Raw genomic sequence first — 18446 nt, 5'->3', positions numbered from 1 at the left:
CATTCATTCAAAAAATATTTATTGAGGACCAGACAGCCTTCCACCTAGGGGCTTGGGACACATTAATCAACAAAACTGGTGAATATCTCTGCTCTTGCGGAATTTACATTCTCAGGGAGAAGCAGGAGGAAAAAAAGAGTAAACACAATCAGTCTATCAGTTGATCATTTAGTTTGTTGGAAGGTAATAACTGCTACAGAAAAAAGGGCGAGTAAGGGGGTCAGAAATTACTGGGGTAAGGGTCACGTGGAGTATGCAATAGAATGGTGGCGCATACAATAGAGTGGTCAGGGTAGGCTCCTTGGGGAAAGTGCAAAGTCCCTCAACAGCCCGGTGAAGTAGTCCCCCATTTCACAGATGGTGCAACTGAGGCAGAGACAAGCTAAGTGACTGATGTCACGCTCCCGGGAAAGGGCAGGGCCTGGATTCTAACTCAGGCCAAGCGGCTTCAGTTTGTGCATTTCACCTCCTCATCATGTAAGAGCTCCAAGGAACCTGGGGATGGGGAAACTGAGGCCCAGGGGAAGAAAAAGGAGTTGCCTAAGGTCACGGAGCAAGAGGAAGAGTGGGATTAGTGAGTCCTCTGCTCAGCAGGGAGAGATGTGCTTTAGGCTGGGGTTCCCAAAAGGGAGAGGCTGTTGGGTGGTGCAAGGAAAGCCTTTTGTTTTTTGTTGTTTTAGTAGTTTTAATGGACTTTAATGCATATTAGAAAGAAATGCAACTAGCGCATGGGACTAATAATTTCACAAAAGTTCGTGTTTAGGATGAATAACCTTTAAGTGAGTCAATGTAGTGAAAACACTAAGTAAATTATAGCACAGGCAGAATGTAGTTATGACAAAATTCGGGGGAGAGTGGTTCACGGAAGACTGAAGTTGGGACAATTCTGCCAGAGAAGGAAATTTTTGGAATGGCCTAGAATCTCAGCCTCCCCCGCTCAGGAATTCCTACCCTGCTCCCACATTGTCATCACCACCATCCTCTCTGCTTCTCTGCCTGCAACTGTGGGAACCGGCCCTTTTTATAGGCGATGGCATCTTCAAAGTGCTTTCGGCTTGTTAACTGGCTGCTGCTCACTCCAGGCTGACTAAAGATCCCACACATTCCCGAGGGGGGTCGGCTGACACACTCAGCACTGGGAAGACCTTGCCAGGCTGGCCAGGACTCATTGTGGCGAGGCCTCAGCTCTGAGTTAGATGACCCAGGGAGAGAATCCTGGCTACACCAACTCAATGCATCTCTGAAAGCCTCAATTGTTTTCTTCTATGAAATGGGGGTGATAATGGGTTGTTGGGAGGACTCAACATATGAGACACGTGGTGTGAAACACTCAGATGTCACTTCCTCCCCAGGCCATTCCTCACCATTCCTCCTCTAACCTCCAGAACATTCCACATGTTCCTCTTTTTTAACAGCGATCAGTTCTCTGTCTGGCATTAGGGTGAATTGTGCCCCTGCTGCAGTGGTTAACTCCTTGAGGGAGGGGCTTGTGTCTAAGGCATCATTATGTCCCTCTCAGTAGGAAGCCAAGGACTGGCATGAGATTCAATCAATGTTTGCGTGTCCGAGAGGCAGTGTGGTGGCTCTGAGAACAAGAGCAAGGCCCTGGAGCCCCACTCTGTGGGTGGAGTTCCAGTTCTGCCTGTCACTCATCAGCTAAGTGATCTTAGGCAAGTTACTTCCCACTTCATGCCTGGGAGTCCTGACCTGTAAAATGGGACTAATTAATAACAACACCTACATCATAAGGTGGTTGTGAGGATTAAGTACGTTAATACGCATAGAACAGTAGCTGCCCCATGGAGAGAGCGTTATAGCTGTTGGCTATTATTATACCAGCATCTAGCAAAGGACCTTTTTCCTGGTGTGGCCTCTATAAGTGTTCGTTAAGCTGAACTGAGGAGACGGTATCCCCATCCTCTCCTCATGCATGCACACGCTTGGCTGGTTTCTGAAATTCTACCATTTTTAATTCATTCTTTGGAGTAAAGGCATTATACCTTATTAAAATGCAAAGGCTGTCATCTTTAAATATTAGCTGAACACTTTCTGTGTAAAAGACTTTGCACAGAAATACCACTCTGTGGCCTTAAAAGAAAAATGAGGATGCTCTCCAGAGCATATTGCTAAGTGCAGAAAGCAAAATATAAAGCTCTGTGTCTAGTATGCTGCCATTTATGAGTAAACAGAAGCTAGAGAGAAGCATCTATATAGGAAGTTACCCGTGTATCACAGCCAGCTTTGGAAGGAGACCAGGAAACCGGTCTCAGAGGGGTCTCCAGGGAGGGGATCTTGGTGGCAATGACTGGGGTGGGAGGGGGGCTTCTTTCTCATTGTACACGCTTTTAAAATAAATATATATACTTTTTTATTGTGGTAAAATATACATAACATAAATGCTACCATTATCCATTTTTAAGCATACAATTCAGTGGCATGAAGCACATTCACAATGTTGTGTAATCATCACCAGTATCTATTTCCAGAACTCTTCCATCATCCCAAACAGGAACTATACCCGTTAAACAATAACTCCCATTCCTCCCTCCCCTCAGCTTCCGGTAACCTCTATTCTACTTTCCACCTCTATGTGTTTGCCTATTCTAGCACCTCATAAGATTAGACAATATTAGTCCTTTTGTGTTTGGCTCATTTCACTTAGCATAATGTCTTCAAGCTTCATCAATGTTGCAGTGTGTTTCAGTACTTCATTCCTTTTTATGGCTACATAATATTCCACGGTGTGTAGATGTATATATAAATATCACATCTTGTTTACCCATTCATCTGTTGATGGACACTTAGGTTGTTGCCACTTTTGGCTATTGTGAATAATGCTGCTAATGCTGCTATGAACATTAGTGTACAAGCGTCTGTTTGAGTCCCTGCTTTCCATTCTTTTGGATCAATACTTGGGAGTGGATTTTCTGGATTATATGTTTATTCTATGATTAATTTTTTGACGAATGATCGTACTGTTTTCCCTGGCAGCTGCACCATTTTACATTCCCATCACCAATGCACAGGCTTCCAAATTCTCCACATCCTTGTGTAAATGCCTTATGGTATGATATCAAAGCCTTATCTACCAAATAAATTAAATATTTTAAAAAGAGATTGTGCTAAAGAGGTTAGAGTAAACCTCTAGTGAAAAGTAAACCTGTCCAGTTAGAGTAAACCTGTCCAGTGAAAGGACAAGACAACAACAATAAAACAAAAAGCAGCCCTGATATTCAGAAGGAGTGCATGACTGAGCATCTGGAGAGATGAATTTTTGTCTCCATTCTGCATTTAATTGGCTGCATTGTCACATCTGCCATGGGACTCAGTTTCCATGGGTGGTCAAACGAAAGGGTTGGCTAGGTGCTCCTGAGTTCCCTTCGTGCTCTATCAGCCCACATAGATGGGTCATAAGAGGAGTGTGGACAACGTTCCCCTCCAGGTAGATTCCTGGTTTGCATCTCCCACCTCCCTTGCCTGCTGGCGTCCATTGGCTTAGGTGATGCAGGAGACTGGAGGGTGGTAGGAGAGGAGTGGGGGTCTTTACCGCCCAGCTCCCTCCCTGCATTGCTGCCTCTTGACCACAGCTCCGGCCAAGCGCCCCCTCCCTGGGCTCCTGAGACGTAGTTTTCTTCCCTTGTGACTTTAGGCCTAGGGCTGGTGTATTAGTTTGCTAGGGCTGCCCTAACAAAGTACCACAAACTGAATGGTTTAAACAACAGAAATTATTGTCGTACAATTCTGGAGGCTAGAAGTCTGGCATCAAGGTGTCGACAGGGCCGGTTCCTCCTGAGGGCTGTGAGGAAGAATCTGTCCCATGCCTCTCTCCTGGCTTCTGGAGGTTTGCCGGCAATCTTTGGTGATCCTCGGCCTGTGGAATCATCACCCCAATATCTGCCTTCATCTCCACGTGGTATACTCCCTGGGTGAGGTTGTGTCCAGGTTTCCCCCTTTTATGAGGACACTAGTCTTATTGGGTTATGACACCCTAATGACCTCTTTAAACTTGATTATCTCTGCAAAGGCCCTAACTCCAAATAAGGTCACATTCCAAGGTACTGGGAGTTCGGACTCCAACATATCTTTTTTGTAGGGGACCCAGTCAGTCCATAACAGGTGGTCATGACTTCCATGGCAGCCTCCTAGCCCTTTGGGTTTCCCGAGTCCTGCCCACACCTCGTAAAAAGTCCCTTCATTCATTTTCTCACAATCCTGGCTGAGCATAACCTCTGTGTCCTGCAGGGACCCATCAGGCCTTAGCACCTTGGCCTGTTTGCTTTTGTGTATCTTTTAAAAAATAGCGTTGATCTTTGTTTCCTGGTGTCTCCCACTGGAGAATTCCTCAGCTGCCCTGTTCTCTGGATTATACTGCTGTCATCACCTCTGGCTCACACCTGGGGATCTTGAGGCAGATGGAGAGAAAGGACTTCTGGGTGCATATGGTGGGGGGAGGTCTCAAAATATGTCACATCTTCTTTAAAGTTCTATTCCTCTTCAAGCAGTTTCCTTAAGGAACAAGTAATGGTAAAGTGTGCCCAGGTGGGTAAGGAAACCAGGAATTCCATCCCCCTACCCCAGAACCCTTGAAGGGTCTACCTGTGGGTGGTCAGCATAAAGAAACCGTGGAGGGAAGATGACACATGTTCAAACACCCAAAGAGCTGACGTGGGAAGAGTGATGGTGTCAATTTGTCTATTTGGCTCAATATAAGTAAGAGATATCTGAGAATTATGTTCAACTGTGGTGGCTTCCAGGGGAGCCACTAGCCCCCGAGTCATGGGAAGTATTCAGAAAGGAGCTGGATGGTGTTTCTTACCTGGGTCAGTGGCCTGGGCTGGTGGGCAACCCGGCCCCTTCCTACTGGGAAATGCCATGCTTGTAGAAACGGAACTTGGAATTTCCTTTAGCCTGCTCTGCCCCCGAAGATATGATGCTCAGGTCCGCAGAGCTGCACACTGCTTTCAGCTACAGTTCATACGAAGGTAGAAAACCTCAGACATTCCAGAGCAGGTGCCCAGAGGTTGGCTTCCCACCCAAATAGGCAGTTACTAAAGCTGAGGCAAGCCCAGTCAGCGTCTGATGCTGCCCACACCCAGGCATGGCACCAGGGGGCTGGAGAGAGCATCCTCCTTGGAAACTGGAACACACTCCAGCTATTGGCTTTGATCTGAACTCTGGGGGCGGGCTGGGCCAGGAGCCGGTTCCTCTGCTCCTTAGGTGCTGGGCTGACTGCATCCTGCCGTGGCCACCTCTAATTTTGAAATCATTGGCAGACTCTTGGGACTTCGTTGCCCTGGCAGAGCCAACTTGTCATTGTCAGTGCATCTCTGGTTATGCCTTCCCATCAGTACCATTTACCTCTGTGGGTTTGGCAGGTGGAGATGAAGGTGGGAGTTTTCCATCAATCATAATAAAAACAGCAAAGAGAATAGATTTGTAGATTAAAAAAATCATGACTTATGTAAATTATATAGGTATTTAAAAACCAGAATCTTATACTTAAAGTCAGACAATATTAGAAAGAACATCAAAAATTAATCAAAATGTGATTCCGTGAGTGAATTGTTTGGCAAGGCTATTATGATATTTGAATGCTGCTAGACCAAGTCTTTTCTTTATTTTCCCAAAGAGTCTTTAAATGTAACTTACTGAATAGGTCTTTGAGTAACAGAGGATATGATGCACAGCATTACTTTATTGTTGTTCAAGTAAAAAAAAAATTAAGCCCTGGTCCTCGTATGTGTGCAAATGGTGATCGTTCCTCCACGGCTTCCTTTCTTCCCTCCGGGAGTCTCCAGTGCACGCAGAACCATCCTGCCCAGAATCTCAACGTGGTCTTGTGAATGTCATGTGCAAAACAAGAAAAAAAGAGGAGAATCTCTTCTCAGTGCTTCTTAGTATAAAACCCTACAATCTATTGCGAATTTTCCAGTGGGGAGACCTTATGTAGGCCAATCCTATAGGGTGGGATTGGTAAAGAAGGGTAACGAGAGAGAGATACTGGGGGCTCCGGGTGGCCTCCCTGAGGAGGGAGCATTGGGCAGAGATCTGATTGACACATGGGAGCCAGGCTTGAAAAGATCTGGGGCTGAATATTCCAGGTGGAAAGAACTGCAAGGTGGCGTGGTAGGTCCTGCCAAAGAAGCTATTTACAACGTGGTATTGATTTATTTGAGTTAGACCATCATTCATTAACCAAATATTTAAAGAGTGCCCACTATGTGCCAGAGACCGTCGAAGGTCCTTGGATGATGGTGGGCTAGAATGCGTCTTGCGGAGGGAGCAAGAATATTGCATAGCGGTCCTGGTATCTTTTGCCCCCTGCTGCTCCGCTCTTATTCCCAGGGTGTGCAGCTCAGCTTCCTCTTGAGAGCTGGCCTATCTACTCCCTGACAGGTGATAAAAGAGGCCTGTCCCAGGACGTGGCCTGTGGTTTTCCAGGGATGGACAAATCTCCCTGATTCTTGCATCCACAATTAGGAAGTTCATTTGCTGGCAAATAGAAGTCACATTCTCCATTACAATTCTTACCAGGGAAAAAGTAAGACCTTAGCTTCTATCTGCTTGATTTCTATCTCTGGGGGTAGGAGAGGTTGCTAGTTATTGGGCTGTCCTACCAGAAGTGGGCAAGATGCTTGCCAAGCTTGCATTCTAGTATGGAGAGACAGACAAAAAAAAAAGTAAAGAAACAAATAAACAAGATAATCTCAGAAAGAGATAAATGCAATGAAGAAAAAGAAGGGTGATGTGAGAAAGAGGGCAAGCTGGGGTACAGGGTAGACCTCTCTGAGGAGGGAGCTTTGAGTTGAGACCTAACTGACACATAGGAGGCAGACTTGACAAGATCTGGGGGCAGAGCATTCCAGGTGGAAAGACTGTGCAAAGGTCCTGAGGTGAGACTGTATTTGGTATGTTGGGATGATTCACAGACATCAGAGGCCTGTAGGCCAAATGAGGACTTTGGATTTTATTCACTGTGTAATGGGAAGCCACTGGAGGATTTTACGTATGAGAGTGACATGATCTTATATTTTGATTTAAAATTTTTAAAAAACATCTACTTTCTAGGGGCTGGCCCCATGGCCGAGTGGTGGAGTTCACGTGCTCTGCTTCCACAGCCCAGGGTTTCACTGGTTTGGATCCTGGGCGTGGACCTAGCACTGTTCAAGCCATGCTGAGGCAGCGTCCCACACAGCAGAGCCAGAAGGACCTACAACTAGAATATACAGCTATGCACTGGGTGCCTTTGGGGAGGAGAAGAAGAAGGAAAAAAAAAAAAAGATTGGCAACAGATATTAGCACAGGACCAGTATTTAAGAAAAACTTCCACTACTTCCTAGAGGCATAATTTACGTACAATATAATTACTTATTTTAAATGTACAGCTTGATGAGTTTTGACAAATGTATACATCTATGTAACCACCACCACAATCAAAATATATAACATTCTTATCACCCCAAAAAGTTCCCTCATGCCCCTTTAGAGTCAGGCCTCCCTCCTATCACCACCTGGGTCCCCAGTCCTAGGCGCGAGTTCCTGTAGACTCTTCATCCAGCTCCCCCTAATGTTACCATCTTACGTAGTAACCATGGTACATCTGTCAAAAGCAAGCAGTTAACACTGCTCCAATATTACTAACCAAACTGTCAACTCTAATCGGATTTCACCAATTTTCTCACTTGTGTCCTTTTTCTCTTCCAAGATCTAGTCCCGGACTGCATTTACTAATCATGTCTCCTTAATCTCTTCCACTCTGGGACAGTCTCTCAGTTGTTCCTGATCTTGGCAGTTTTGAGGAATACTAGTCAGGTATTTTGTAGGATGTCCCTCATTTTGGGTTTATCTGATGTTTTCTCATGATTAGACAGGATTTACGGGTTTTGGGGGAAGAATACCACAGAGACGAAGTGCCCCACATGATAATATGACTGACCACTGGGGAAGTCAGTTTTGATCCCACGGTTAAGATGGTGTCTGTCGGGTTTCTCCCCTATAAAGCTACTATTTTTTCTTTCCATACTCTGTCCTTTGGAAGTAAGTCATGAAGTCCAGCCCACCATCGAAGGGGAAGGCAGTTAAGCCCTGCCTTCTGGAGGGAAGAATTTACATATATTATCTGGAATTCTGTGGGGGAAGATGTGTCCCTTGTCTCCCATTTATTTATCTATTCTATCATTTACTCATAGAAAAAGATTTTTTTCCAGATGGGAGAAATAATAGCATGTTTGTGTGTTGGATAAAAATGATCCAAAAGAGGGCAAAATGCTGTGAGATTTTCTTTGGTTTCTTCAGTAAGGGTTGAAAATTTTTTCACTTTTAGGGTTTCCACCAGGTCTTTTGTTATGTTCTCTTTTAATTCTTCATAATATATTTTATTTAACTCAATATATTAAAAATATTATAAATTTATCAAGCCAAAATATAGTCAATATAGAAATATCAACCAGATATTTAAAATTAGTTTTTATACTAGTTATTCGAAATCCAGTGCATGTTTTACACATACAGCTGACCTCAGTTGGAACTAGACACACTTCAAGTTCTCAACAGCCACATGTGACTCGAGGCTACCATCTTGGAGGCCACAGCTCCAGAACTTTTGAAACCAGCACAGGGCAGGGTGGTACCCTGGCGAGTGTGCATTTCATTTTTCAGTCTCTTATCTCAGCCATCTTTGTTGTGATTGTACAGCTATGTTCCTGAAAGTTCACGTTGAGAAGCCCCTTGATGTCTAAACTTTGAAGCGCCAGTCTTAGATACTGATAAATCTGCATGCTGGCCCCTAAGCACCTGGGAGGGTCACAGCAGCTCTTCTCCCTTCTCCAGCGTGGTGATTTCAGAGTCATGTTTTCTTTCTGTCTTTTCTTCAGAGGGTCTTTCATGCTGCTCCTTGATCCTCCTCTGCTCTTACCTTTGAATTTTTTTTTTTTTTAAAGATTTTATTTTTTCCTTTTTCTCCCCAAAGCCCCCCGGTACATAGCTGTATATTCTTCGTTGTGGGTCCTTCTAGTTGTGGCACGTGGGATGCTGCCTCAGCGTGGTTTGACGAGCAGTGCCATGTCCACGCCCAGGATTCGAACCAACGAAACACTGGGCCGCCTGCAGCGGAGCGCGCGAACTTAACCACTGGGCCACGGGGCCAGCCCCCTCTTACCTTTGAATTTTTAAAAAATTCAACTTCTTCTTTTGAGATAATTGTAGATTCACATGCACCTGTAAGAAATAATCCAGAGAGATCTCATGGACTTTTACGCAGTTTCTGCCAACGGTAACGTCTTGCAAGAGACCTGCTCCTGCTCCTCCTGCTCCTCCTCCGCCTCACCCTCTCCCTCCTGCTCCTCCTTCTTGATGAAGATACTTTGGCTGCTGTGTGAAAGCAAAGTTGGGAGGCTACTGCTATTGGACAGATATTTGTACCAGGAGAGAGGGGGAGGAGAAGATGGATGGCATCCTTCTGACACAGGTGGAGGTGTGTTGTACTCACTTGACCCCCACAGGAAACACTGATGCTCAAGTCCAGGGAGAATTTCCTCCACTGAGACTAAGTCAGAAGCACAGTCTGTGTGCCAATCAGGTTCCAGCAGGAAAGAAAGGGCGCAAAGTGTTTACAGGAAGAGAGTTTAATGAAGGGACTAGGTACAGAGGTGTGGGCAGCCCTAAGGGACACCCAGGAGGGATGATAAGGCACCTGAGACCAGCACAGTGGGCAGCTGTTACCCCCAAGGCCTGCAGGAACGAGAGAAGGAGGTGGTCTTCCCGGAGCCAGGCGAAAGCCACAGTTGGAGTTGAGGAACTGCTCAGAGGAGCTGTGGCAGGGGGTAGAAGGATGCAGCTACTGCCCCAATTACACCCAGCAGCGAGAGCAGAATCAGTATTCTGACCTTTTCCTCCTTGCATCTTCTCATCTCCTGGCAGTGCAAGGGAGCCTGGTCAAGTGCAAGTCTGCAGAGGCCAGCCTCCTGGGGCACAGACCAGGACAGAGGAGGCAGAAAATGGGTCTGGAGAGGCAAACAGAGAAAAACCAGAAATACAATTTCAAAAACTGAATAGTGAGGGATCTTTGGAAATAACTCTTAATGTGTACAGGACAAATCCTAAATCCATAGTAATTCCATTTTAATGTAAGTGTTTCTCACTTAGTCTGACTTTCAGCATCTCCTGAGATTATTCACAGACTTCACCTGCAAGCACTGGGAGGCATTGTGGACCCTGGCCTGACCTGGGGGATGCAGCAAGAGCCCCAAGAGGAGGGCATGATGCTTCAAGGGATGTGGGACCATGGACGCTGGGATTTGTGGCCTCTGCAGGGAGTTTCAAGTGTCATGGAAGTGTCAGAGAATCCCCCATAACAAGAAGCCACAGGGAGCTTGCATGAGGATACTGGCAGCAACCACAAGAGACTGGAGGTCAGACACCCCCTCCCCATTTTGGGGCATCACCAGGCCTCCCTGGTTCTGATGGGTCTCTTAGTGGGAGCTGGGGTGGGAGGATACCTAACACCGACTTTGATGGCATTTCCTACCAGTTCACTGAGGTGCACGGGCGAGGGTGGGATGTGGGGGTAGAGGAAAATCGGAGTTGAAATTAGTTTCTGCATCTGTAAAATGGGCCTAATAATATTACCTATCTCACAGGGTTCTTGTGAGGATTAATAATAATATGTACAAGTAAATAATTTTGCAGCCTGGCACATGGTTAAGTGTTCAACAAGTGTTACCATCAATTATTATTATTGTTAGTAATAGTATCGGCAGTAGTAACTTTTCCCTGTCTACTGACCAAAAGGCAGCTGTTTCTTTTTTTTCGTATGTGACGTGCTGCTAAGTGGCTTTGAAATATGATTCATTCCCTCCTTTCTCGCATGTGTCAAATGGGCTGACAGAAGAGACCCACACGGACGGCCTCAGCCCCACGGCCCACAGCAGACACAGCACAGAGTTACCAGGGAGGCAGCCGAGGAAGGACTGAAGGCTGGGACACCTGGCAGGCTGCCGGGAAGCGTTCTCACAGAGCTGGGCTCTGTGCGGCCTGCTCTGCTCCAGTGGGCTCCCGGACCCTCTCTGGACTGGGGAGGATCTGAATGGCCACATCCCTTAAGTTTGGGGAAACTTAATACAGGCGTTCTTTATATATACCCTCCTGTGTTCATTGCGGCGTTATTCACAATCGCCAAGACTTGGAAGCAACCTAGACGCCCATCAAAGGACGAATGGATAAAGAAGATGTGGTATATATGCACAGTGGAATACCACTTAGCCATTAAAAAAGACGAACTCTTGCCATTTGTGACAATATGGATGGACCTTGTGGGCATTATGCTAAGCGAAATAAATCAGAGGGAAAAAGTCAAATACGATATGATCTCACTCATAAGTAGAAGTTAAAAAGAACAAGAAACAAGCACATAGCTACAGAGATCGGATTGGTGCTTACCAGAGGGGAAGCGGGGAGGGAGGAGGGCGAAAGGGGTGACTGGGCACGTGTGTGTGGTGATGGATGGTAATTAGCGTTTGGGTAGTGAACATGATGTAGTTTGCACAGAAATCGAAATATAATGATGTACACTAGAAATTTATATAATGTTATAAACCAATGTTACCTCAATTTTCTAAAAAAAGAGATAAACCAAAAAAAAAAAAAAAGACTGGGATTCTTTATAGGCAGGTCTGGGGCAAGGGGGTGAGGAGGGGCCGTGGCTCTAGACCTCTGAAATTCACAGACAGCCCCACCCTCACGCCATTTTATTTTAAAGTTGCATGTGTGTGTTATAAAAGTAAAGCAAGCTTGCTGTGAAAACAGCAAGTACCACAGTGCATAAAGGAAAAGGCAAAAGTCCCTCTCCAGCTGGCCCCCACCCCAGTCCACTGCCCAGAAGTCAACTCTGCCACTGTGGGAGCCCTCCTGTCCTGGGGGGCCTCTCCCCTCGCCTCTCTCCAGGCCTTTAATCTGGAGTCCCCAGGTGCGCGGTCCTCTGTTCTTTACACCTGCACACCCTCTAGTGGGGGTGCTTCGCATGCGCGAGGTGAGGACTTAGGACCCTAAACCAGGATCTAAATTCTTGGTCTCACCTGGTCCCACTAGACCTTGACGAGCTCAGTTGGTTTTTCTGACCCCAGAGCTGAGAGGGAACTAGGAACAACACCACTTGCTAAAGAAAGAAAAAAGAAAAAAGAAAAAAAAAGCCACAACTAGAAGGACCCACAACTAAAAATACACAACTATGTATCAGGGGGCTTTGGGGAGAAACAGGAAAAATAAAATCTTTAAAAAAAAAAAAAAGACACCAAATTTATTATAACAGCAACCCCAACAAGTCAAAGGCAGCTTTTTCATCTAAAGGAAATAATAATAACCTCGTAACAACAATAGTAACCATTGATGGGAGCCCTTAATGAGTGCCAGGCATTGCTTTCAGTGCTTTACTTAGACAGTTTGTGTAATTCTCACAACTACTTCCTTAGAAGTAGCGCCACTAATATTTGTCTTTTCTAGAAGAGGACACTGGCGCTCGGGAAGTTCGCCGCAGGAGACAGTGCGTGTGGTGGTTAGGAGCTCAGGTGACCATCTGGGTTTGCTCTCCTGGTTCTGCCACTTACCAGCTGTGTGACCTTGGGCTTACGTTATATAACCTCCTGTGACTCAGTTTCCTATCCTGCAAAGTGGGCATGATGACAGAATCTCCCTCAGAGGGTGGCTGCGAGGATTAAACGAGTTAGCCTGTGTGTCAAGCGTCTGGCACAGAGACGGCACTCGACAGATGTGTGCGTTAGCATTAAACGATGGACCCAAGTCTCAGCTAGTGACTGATGAGGAGGAGCTTGAACGCAGGCCTGCATGCTGTCGAGGCTGGTGGGCTTACCCATGGTGTAGCGCTGCCAAACTAGAGCCCACCAGCTCTTCCCTCCAAGTCCTAGGCCCTCAGGAGCCCCAGCTCTCACTGACGTGAAGATGACAGGTGTCCTCTCTGAAGAGCCAGTGATTCCTGGTGGGTGATGGGAGGTTGAGAAGACTTTGGGACTGTTGGGGGAGAGGGTCAGCTCCAGGCCAGCCTCTCCTGGCTGTCATTTTTTCCTCCTCAGAGGAAAGCCTCCATGTCTGCTGCCCTGATCAGTGCTTGGCAGGGAAGATGGGGATACTCTACCCTTCTGGGGTTCTTTGCTGATCCAATGAATTAAATACCCCTCAACACAGCAAATGAATGATTGCCAGGGGACCGATGAAGGCACAGAGGAAGGGTGGCCACCTCTTGAGTGCGGTAGCAGCTGAGAGAGAGGCCGTCAGACGGGACTCTCTGGAGTGGTGATGCCCAACCTGTCTTCAAAGATGGGAGCGAGTTATGAAGTGAGGGGAAGGCCCTTCCAGGCAGAGGGCTAACGTGAGCCAAGGCAGAGAGGCTAGAGACAGCATCTGAGAAGGGATCGAGTTTGAGGCAAGAGGATGAAAAGATGAGGCTGCAGAGGCCAACGGTGGTCAGAATTTGGAGAGCTTCATGTAATTTGTCAACGAGCTTGAACTTCCTTTGGTTGAAAATGGGGAGCCAATGAAGAGTTATGAAGGGAGGAGGTGACACGGGTAGAGTTTTGCCATCTTATAAGGGGATACCGATAGTACCTACCTCATAGGATTATTGTGGGATTGAGAGAGATGATCCATATAAAGTACTTAGAATGGCACGCAAAAAATGCTCAATAAATGTTAGTGATGCTGCTTCAGATTGTAATGTCCTGTTAGAAAGAGCAACTGCAAAGTTACAGGCCACCAAGGCAGTACATAGGGTGAGCAGGGTTTGGCCAGGTGGATGGAGGCCAAGAGCAGCTTTACATGGATATCCAGTAGGCCGTGGACTTGTCTGCCTGCTAAAGAGCAAAACTCAAGCTCCTTGGTGTGGCTCACAGCTCTCGGGGATGTGGCCCCTGTTGACCTCTCTCTTCCTCACTCACTAGGCTCCAGCCACATTGTCTTCTTTCTGATTTTCAAACATGCCCAACCTGGCCTTTGCCCTTGCTGTTCCCTCTATCTGGAACGCCCTTCCCCGACAACTTCTAATAGCTGCCTTTTTCTTGTCATAAAGCTCTTGGTTCAGGGGCTGGCCCGGTGGCGCAGCGGTTAAGTGCACATGTTCCGCTTCTCAGCGGCCCGGGATTTGCCGGTTCGGATCCCAAGTGCGGACATGGCACCGCTTGGCACACCATGCTGTGTCAGGCATCCCACATATAAAGTAGAGGAAGATGGGCACGATGTTAGCTCAGGGCCAAGCTTCCTCAGCAAAAAGAGGAGGACTGGCAGTAGTTAGCTCAGGACTAATCTTCCTCAAAAAAAAAAAATTTAAAAAAATAAAAAATAAAGAGAAAAAAAAGCTCTTGGTTCAAACGTCACTTCCTCCAAAAGGCCTTTCCTGAGCCCCAGCACATCAGCCTTATCTCCAGATAAAATGATCTTATTTGCTTTCATGTTTAACGTCTGTTGCTCCCTAACCCTTTGTTATGGGCTAAATTATGTACCCAGCCCCAAAATTCATTTGTTGAAGTCCTAATCCCTAGGACCTGAGAAGGGGACTGTATTTGGAGACAGGGTCTTTAAAGAGGTGACTAATTTAAAATGAGGTCGTGCGGGTGGGCTCCAACCCAATCTGACTGGTGTCCTTTTAAGAAGAGGAAATCTGGACACAAAGAGACACCAGGGACGCATGCAGCGGGACAACCATGTGAAGAGGCAGCAAGAGAGTAGCCATCTGCAAGCCAAGGAGAGAGGCTTCAGGGGAGACTAACCATGTTGGCATCTTGATCTTGGACTTCAGCCTCTGGACCTGTGATCACATAAATTTCTGTTGTTTAAGCTATTTATTTGTGGTCTTTTGTTATGGCCATGTACTAGCAAACTAATACACTCGTAGGATGTAAAATTCATGAGGGCACAGACTGTGTCTTTCTTGTTTACTGCTGTATCTGAAATAAATAGTCCCTAGCACGCAGACTTTCAATAAATATTTTTCAGAAAAGTGAAGAGTGTGAGGTAACTTTTCTCAGAGATTCATTTCTTTTAAGTTGTTCCTGGGAGAGATAGCCTATCAAGCCTTGTGATCAGCTGTTGGCAAAGTGGAATGGATTCAGCGAGCTGAAGACTTTGTGGAGGTAGAGTCTAGGGGCTGAGGGGAAGGGTACTTCAGAAAACAAAGTTCTGATGGACAGGGGCAGGAGGACAGACCCAGGGCATTTTCCATTACAGGGCTGGTCAAGGAACTGCTCCAGGACTGTGGGGTCTAGACAGGTGACAGCAGAGGGAGTAGGGCAGAAAGGGGCTGTGAGAACTCAAAGGCAAGGCCTATCAGAGGGGACCTGGGGGGTCAGTGGCTCAGGTCTTACATTCCATCAAGGCCCTCAAATTTAGTTTTGACATTATCTCCAAAGGAGGTTACAACTAGTGACAGACACACCAACAGACTTGAAAAAACATGCTCATTTCTACAGCTGTAATTACAAAATGCAAATATCAAGATTACTCTGGAACTCTTCTTTCAAGACCTACCCATGGCATCTGACAGTTATTTTCCTCCTCCTGGCGATGCTCTCTTCACTTGGCTTCCAGGACACTATACTCTCCTGGTCCTACTTCCTCAACGGCTGCTCCTTCTCAGTGTCCTCTGTTGCTTCCTACTCATCTCATCCCTCACTTCTAAACGTCTATTTCTGGAAGGCAGTCAGTGATCTCTCAGTCCCTTCACACCTGAATTTCCTCTGCTGGAACACTCTTCCTCGAGGCCGGCTCGCTCACTTCCTTCAAGTCCTTGCCTTTCTCAGTGAGGTCTCTTCCCTACCACCCTCTTTAAAATTGCCTTCCCTTCAATCCTCTGTCCCTCTTGCCCGCTTTAACTTTCTTCTATACTGTTCACCACCAAATGACCTACTACATGTATTTCTTGTTCAGTGCTTGTGTCCTCTGACTAGCATGTCAGCTCCAGGAGGGCTCCAGACCAGTAAATTCATGTTTACTGCTATATCTCTATTGTCCAGAACAGTACCTGACACTTAGCAGACCCTCAAAAAAAGATCTGAACGAACGTCGAGAAGTGTCATGACTTTTTAATTTCTCACGTTTGCATTTAAATATATGCAGAGAATCTTACAGGGGCGGTGGACCATTTAAACTTGAGTCTAGAACGTGACTATTTTTTCTTTTTGAGAGGATTGGTATACTTAGTGCAGGTAACTTCCGTGGTTTGCATAGACATAACATCTAACGCTAGGGGCGGAGCAGGCAGTCAACACACGTTAGCGGGTAAGTTACAGCAGCAAAAGACACGACTGCATCACTGAGAGTACCAACTTCAGCCACAACTAAACGCGAAGCTCGACTGCGCAGCCGCAGAAAGAGCTGGGCGGAGCCTGCGCAGCCGCAGAAGGCGCTGGGCGGGCCTGCGCAGCCGCATTAGGAGCCGGCGGCCGGGGGGCGACCTCGGGCCCGCGCTGTTTCGCTGGCGGAGCGGGGCTGGTCTGCTCCCCGCGCCCCTCACCGCAGCGGTGAGGCCGGCTCAGTTGTGCCGGCCTCGGGCCACCAGCCCTCCTCCTTAGAGCCGCCGCCATCATGCTGCTGCCCGTATTCACCCTGAAACTGCGCCACAAAATCAGCCCCCGCATGGTGGCTGTAGGGCGCTACGACGGGACTCACCCGTGCCTGGCGGCCGCCACCCAAGCGGGCAAGGTAACCGCTGGGAACCCGGGCCCCTCGGGTCCCTACGACCTCCGCGGGCTGTGCCCGTGCGACCCCGCCCCTCCTCCTCCGACCCCGCCCCCAGCCAGGGTTGCCCGGCAACGGGTTGCCCGTCGCCCTAGCTCTCCATCCTGCTTCATCCACCCAGTCTAACAGAGTGGGGTGTCGCGTGAGCGGCTTCTCCGAGCAGTTCCCTTTACTTGTCTTCAGGCCTTAGACTCGGACAATGTCAGACTCCCTTTACAGATGGGGAGCTTAGGGCAGAGAAGTCCCCGGAAGGGAAGGGGCTTGGTCAGGGTTACCTATAGTAGCAGACCCCAGATTCGAGCCCAGCGCCTCTGCCTGTCAGTCTGGAACTCCTTCCGCTATCTCAGACTGCCTCTCGAGCCAAGCAACTTTATGGGAAAAAAGGAAAACAAAGACCTGTAAATTAAATGATTCAAATTGCACATTTGATCTTTATCCATGAGCATTCACGTCTTTTCCCGTAATTTATTCACTAGGGACCTGTTTATGTGCCAGGTGCTGTGCAAGGTGTGGGAGTCAAAGAGATGAGAAAGACGTGGTCATTCAACATTCACCAGACTTTTACTAACACCTCCTTTGTGCTAGATGTTGGGGATTCAGAGATAAAGCTGGAGTCCCTAATTTCAGAAAGCTTATAGTCCAGAAGGACAAGTGACAAAGCAATTCACGGCACTGTGTGTTGAGGGAGGTAGGCCCAAATACATGGAATACAGTGACACCAAGCGTCATAACTTCCAACAGGTACAAAGCCTTATTACATTAATTATCTCGGCATCCTTGTTACAATGCCAAGGGCAACAGGCTTAGTACCTACTAATTTCATGACCTTGGGCAAGGTACTTAATCACAGTGTCTACCACATAGAGTTGTTACGATGACTACATAAGTTAATACATGCGAGCGCTTGGCATATAGAAAATGGTCACTAATTGTTACCTGTTACTATTTTCCTTTTATTACTCCCACTGTAATGACTAGAATAGTGGTTCAGAGAGATTCAAAGTAATGCTCGAGGTCGCTCAACTAGCTTAGAGTGCATGTGCTCTGACCTATTGTGGATTTCGTAAGCTAACATTTATATAATGATTTACAGTTTTCAAGCCATTTCCACCTATGTTGTATGTTGTCTCATATGATGTGCCTTGGGATACATAAGTAAAAAGCAATGGTTCATTTTCATTAAGTAGTATAATGAAGTAAAGCCCTTTGCACAGGCCTTGGCACGTAATTATGGTAGTTGTTATTGTTAAGAGGCACTGACATGCCAAAAAGAGATTCATACGGGTTCTGCTGTAGCATAGCAGCTGATTAAATGGGCTGAAAAGATCCCATTGATGTTAGCTCCTAATTTATTGAGGGCTTACTATGCTGGGCACAGTCCTTAGCTTTGCAGGTGCAAGGGTGAGGGTGATAAACAGGTCTCACCCCCTCGGAGCTTACACTTGAGAGGGGGAGCCAGACGGTTAATAGAAAAAATAGAAAAATATATATATTTATGTATATACATCATACACATACAGATAATGTTTCAATAGGAGAAAAAACCACGGGTTGGGGATGATGGCAGATGCTGTTTTGGACAGAGTGGTCCTGTAGGCCTCTGATCAGATAACTGTGGATCAGAGACTTGAAGGAAATGAGGAAACAAGCCCTGCAGATGGTGCCTTCTGGGCAGAGGGGTCAGTAAGTGCAAAGGCCTTGAGGTGGAA

At 46.8% G+C, this 18446-nt stretch overlaps 1 protein-coding gene across 1 annotated transcript in view; it reads left to right on the top strand.

The window, feature by feature from the left end:
* Positions 1-16376: 16376 nt before the first annotated feature.
* The window catches only part of BBS2 (Bardet-Biedl syndrome 2), a 34418-nt gene continuing 32348 nt past the window's right edge, over positions 16377-18446 (top strand). The window contains exon 1 of the mRNA XM_008539792.2: positions 16377-16701. Within this exon, the coding sequence (XP_008538014.1) occupies positions 16585-16701 (117 nt within the window). The 5' untranslated portion in view covers positions 16377-16584. The remainder of the gene's footprint in view (positions 16702-18446) is intronic.

Source organism: Equus przewalskii, chromosome 3, assembly GCF_037783145.1.
Source record: "Equus przewalskii isolate Varuska chromosome 3, EquPr2, whole genome shotgun sequence".
NCBI lineage: Eukaryota > Metazoa > Chordata > Mammalia > Perissodactyla > Equidae > Equus > Equus przewalskii.
The sequence above is the reverse complement of the archived record's forward strand: the minus strand, read 5'-3'. Positions and strand labels throughout refer to the sequence as shown.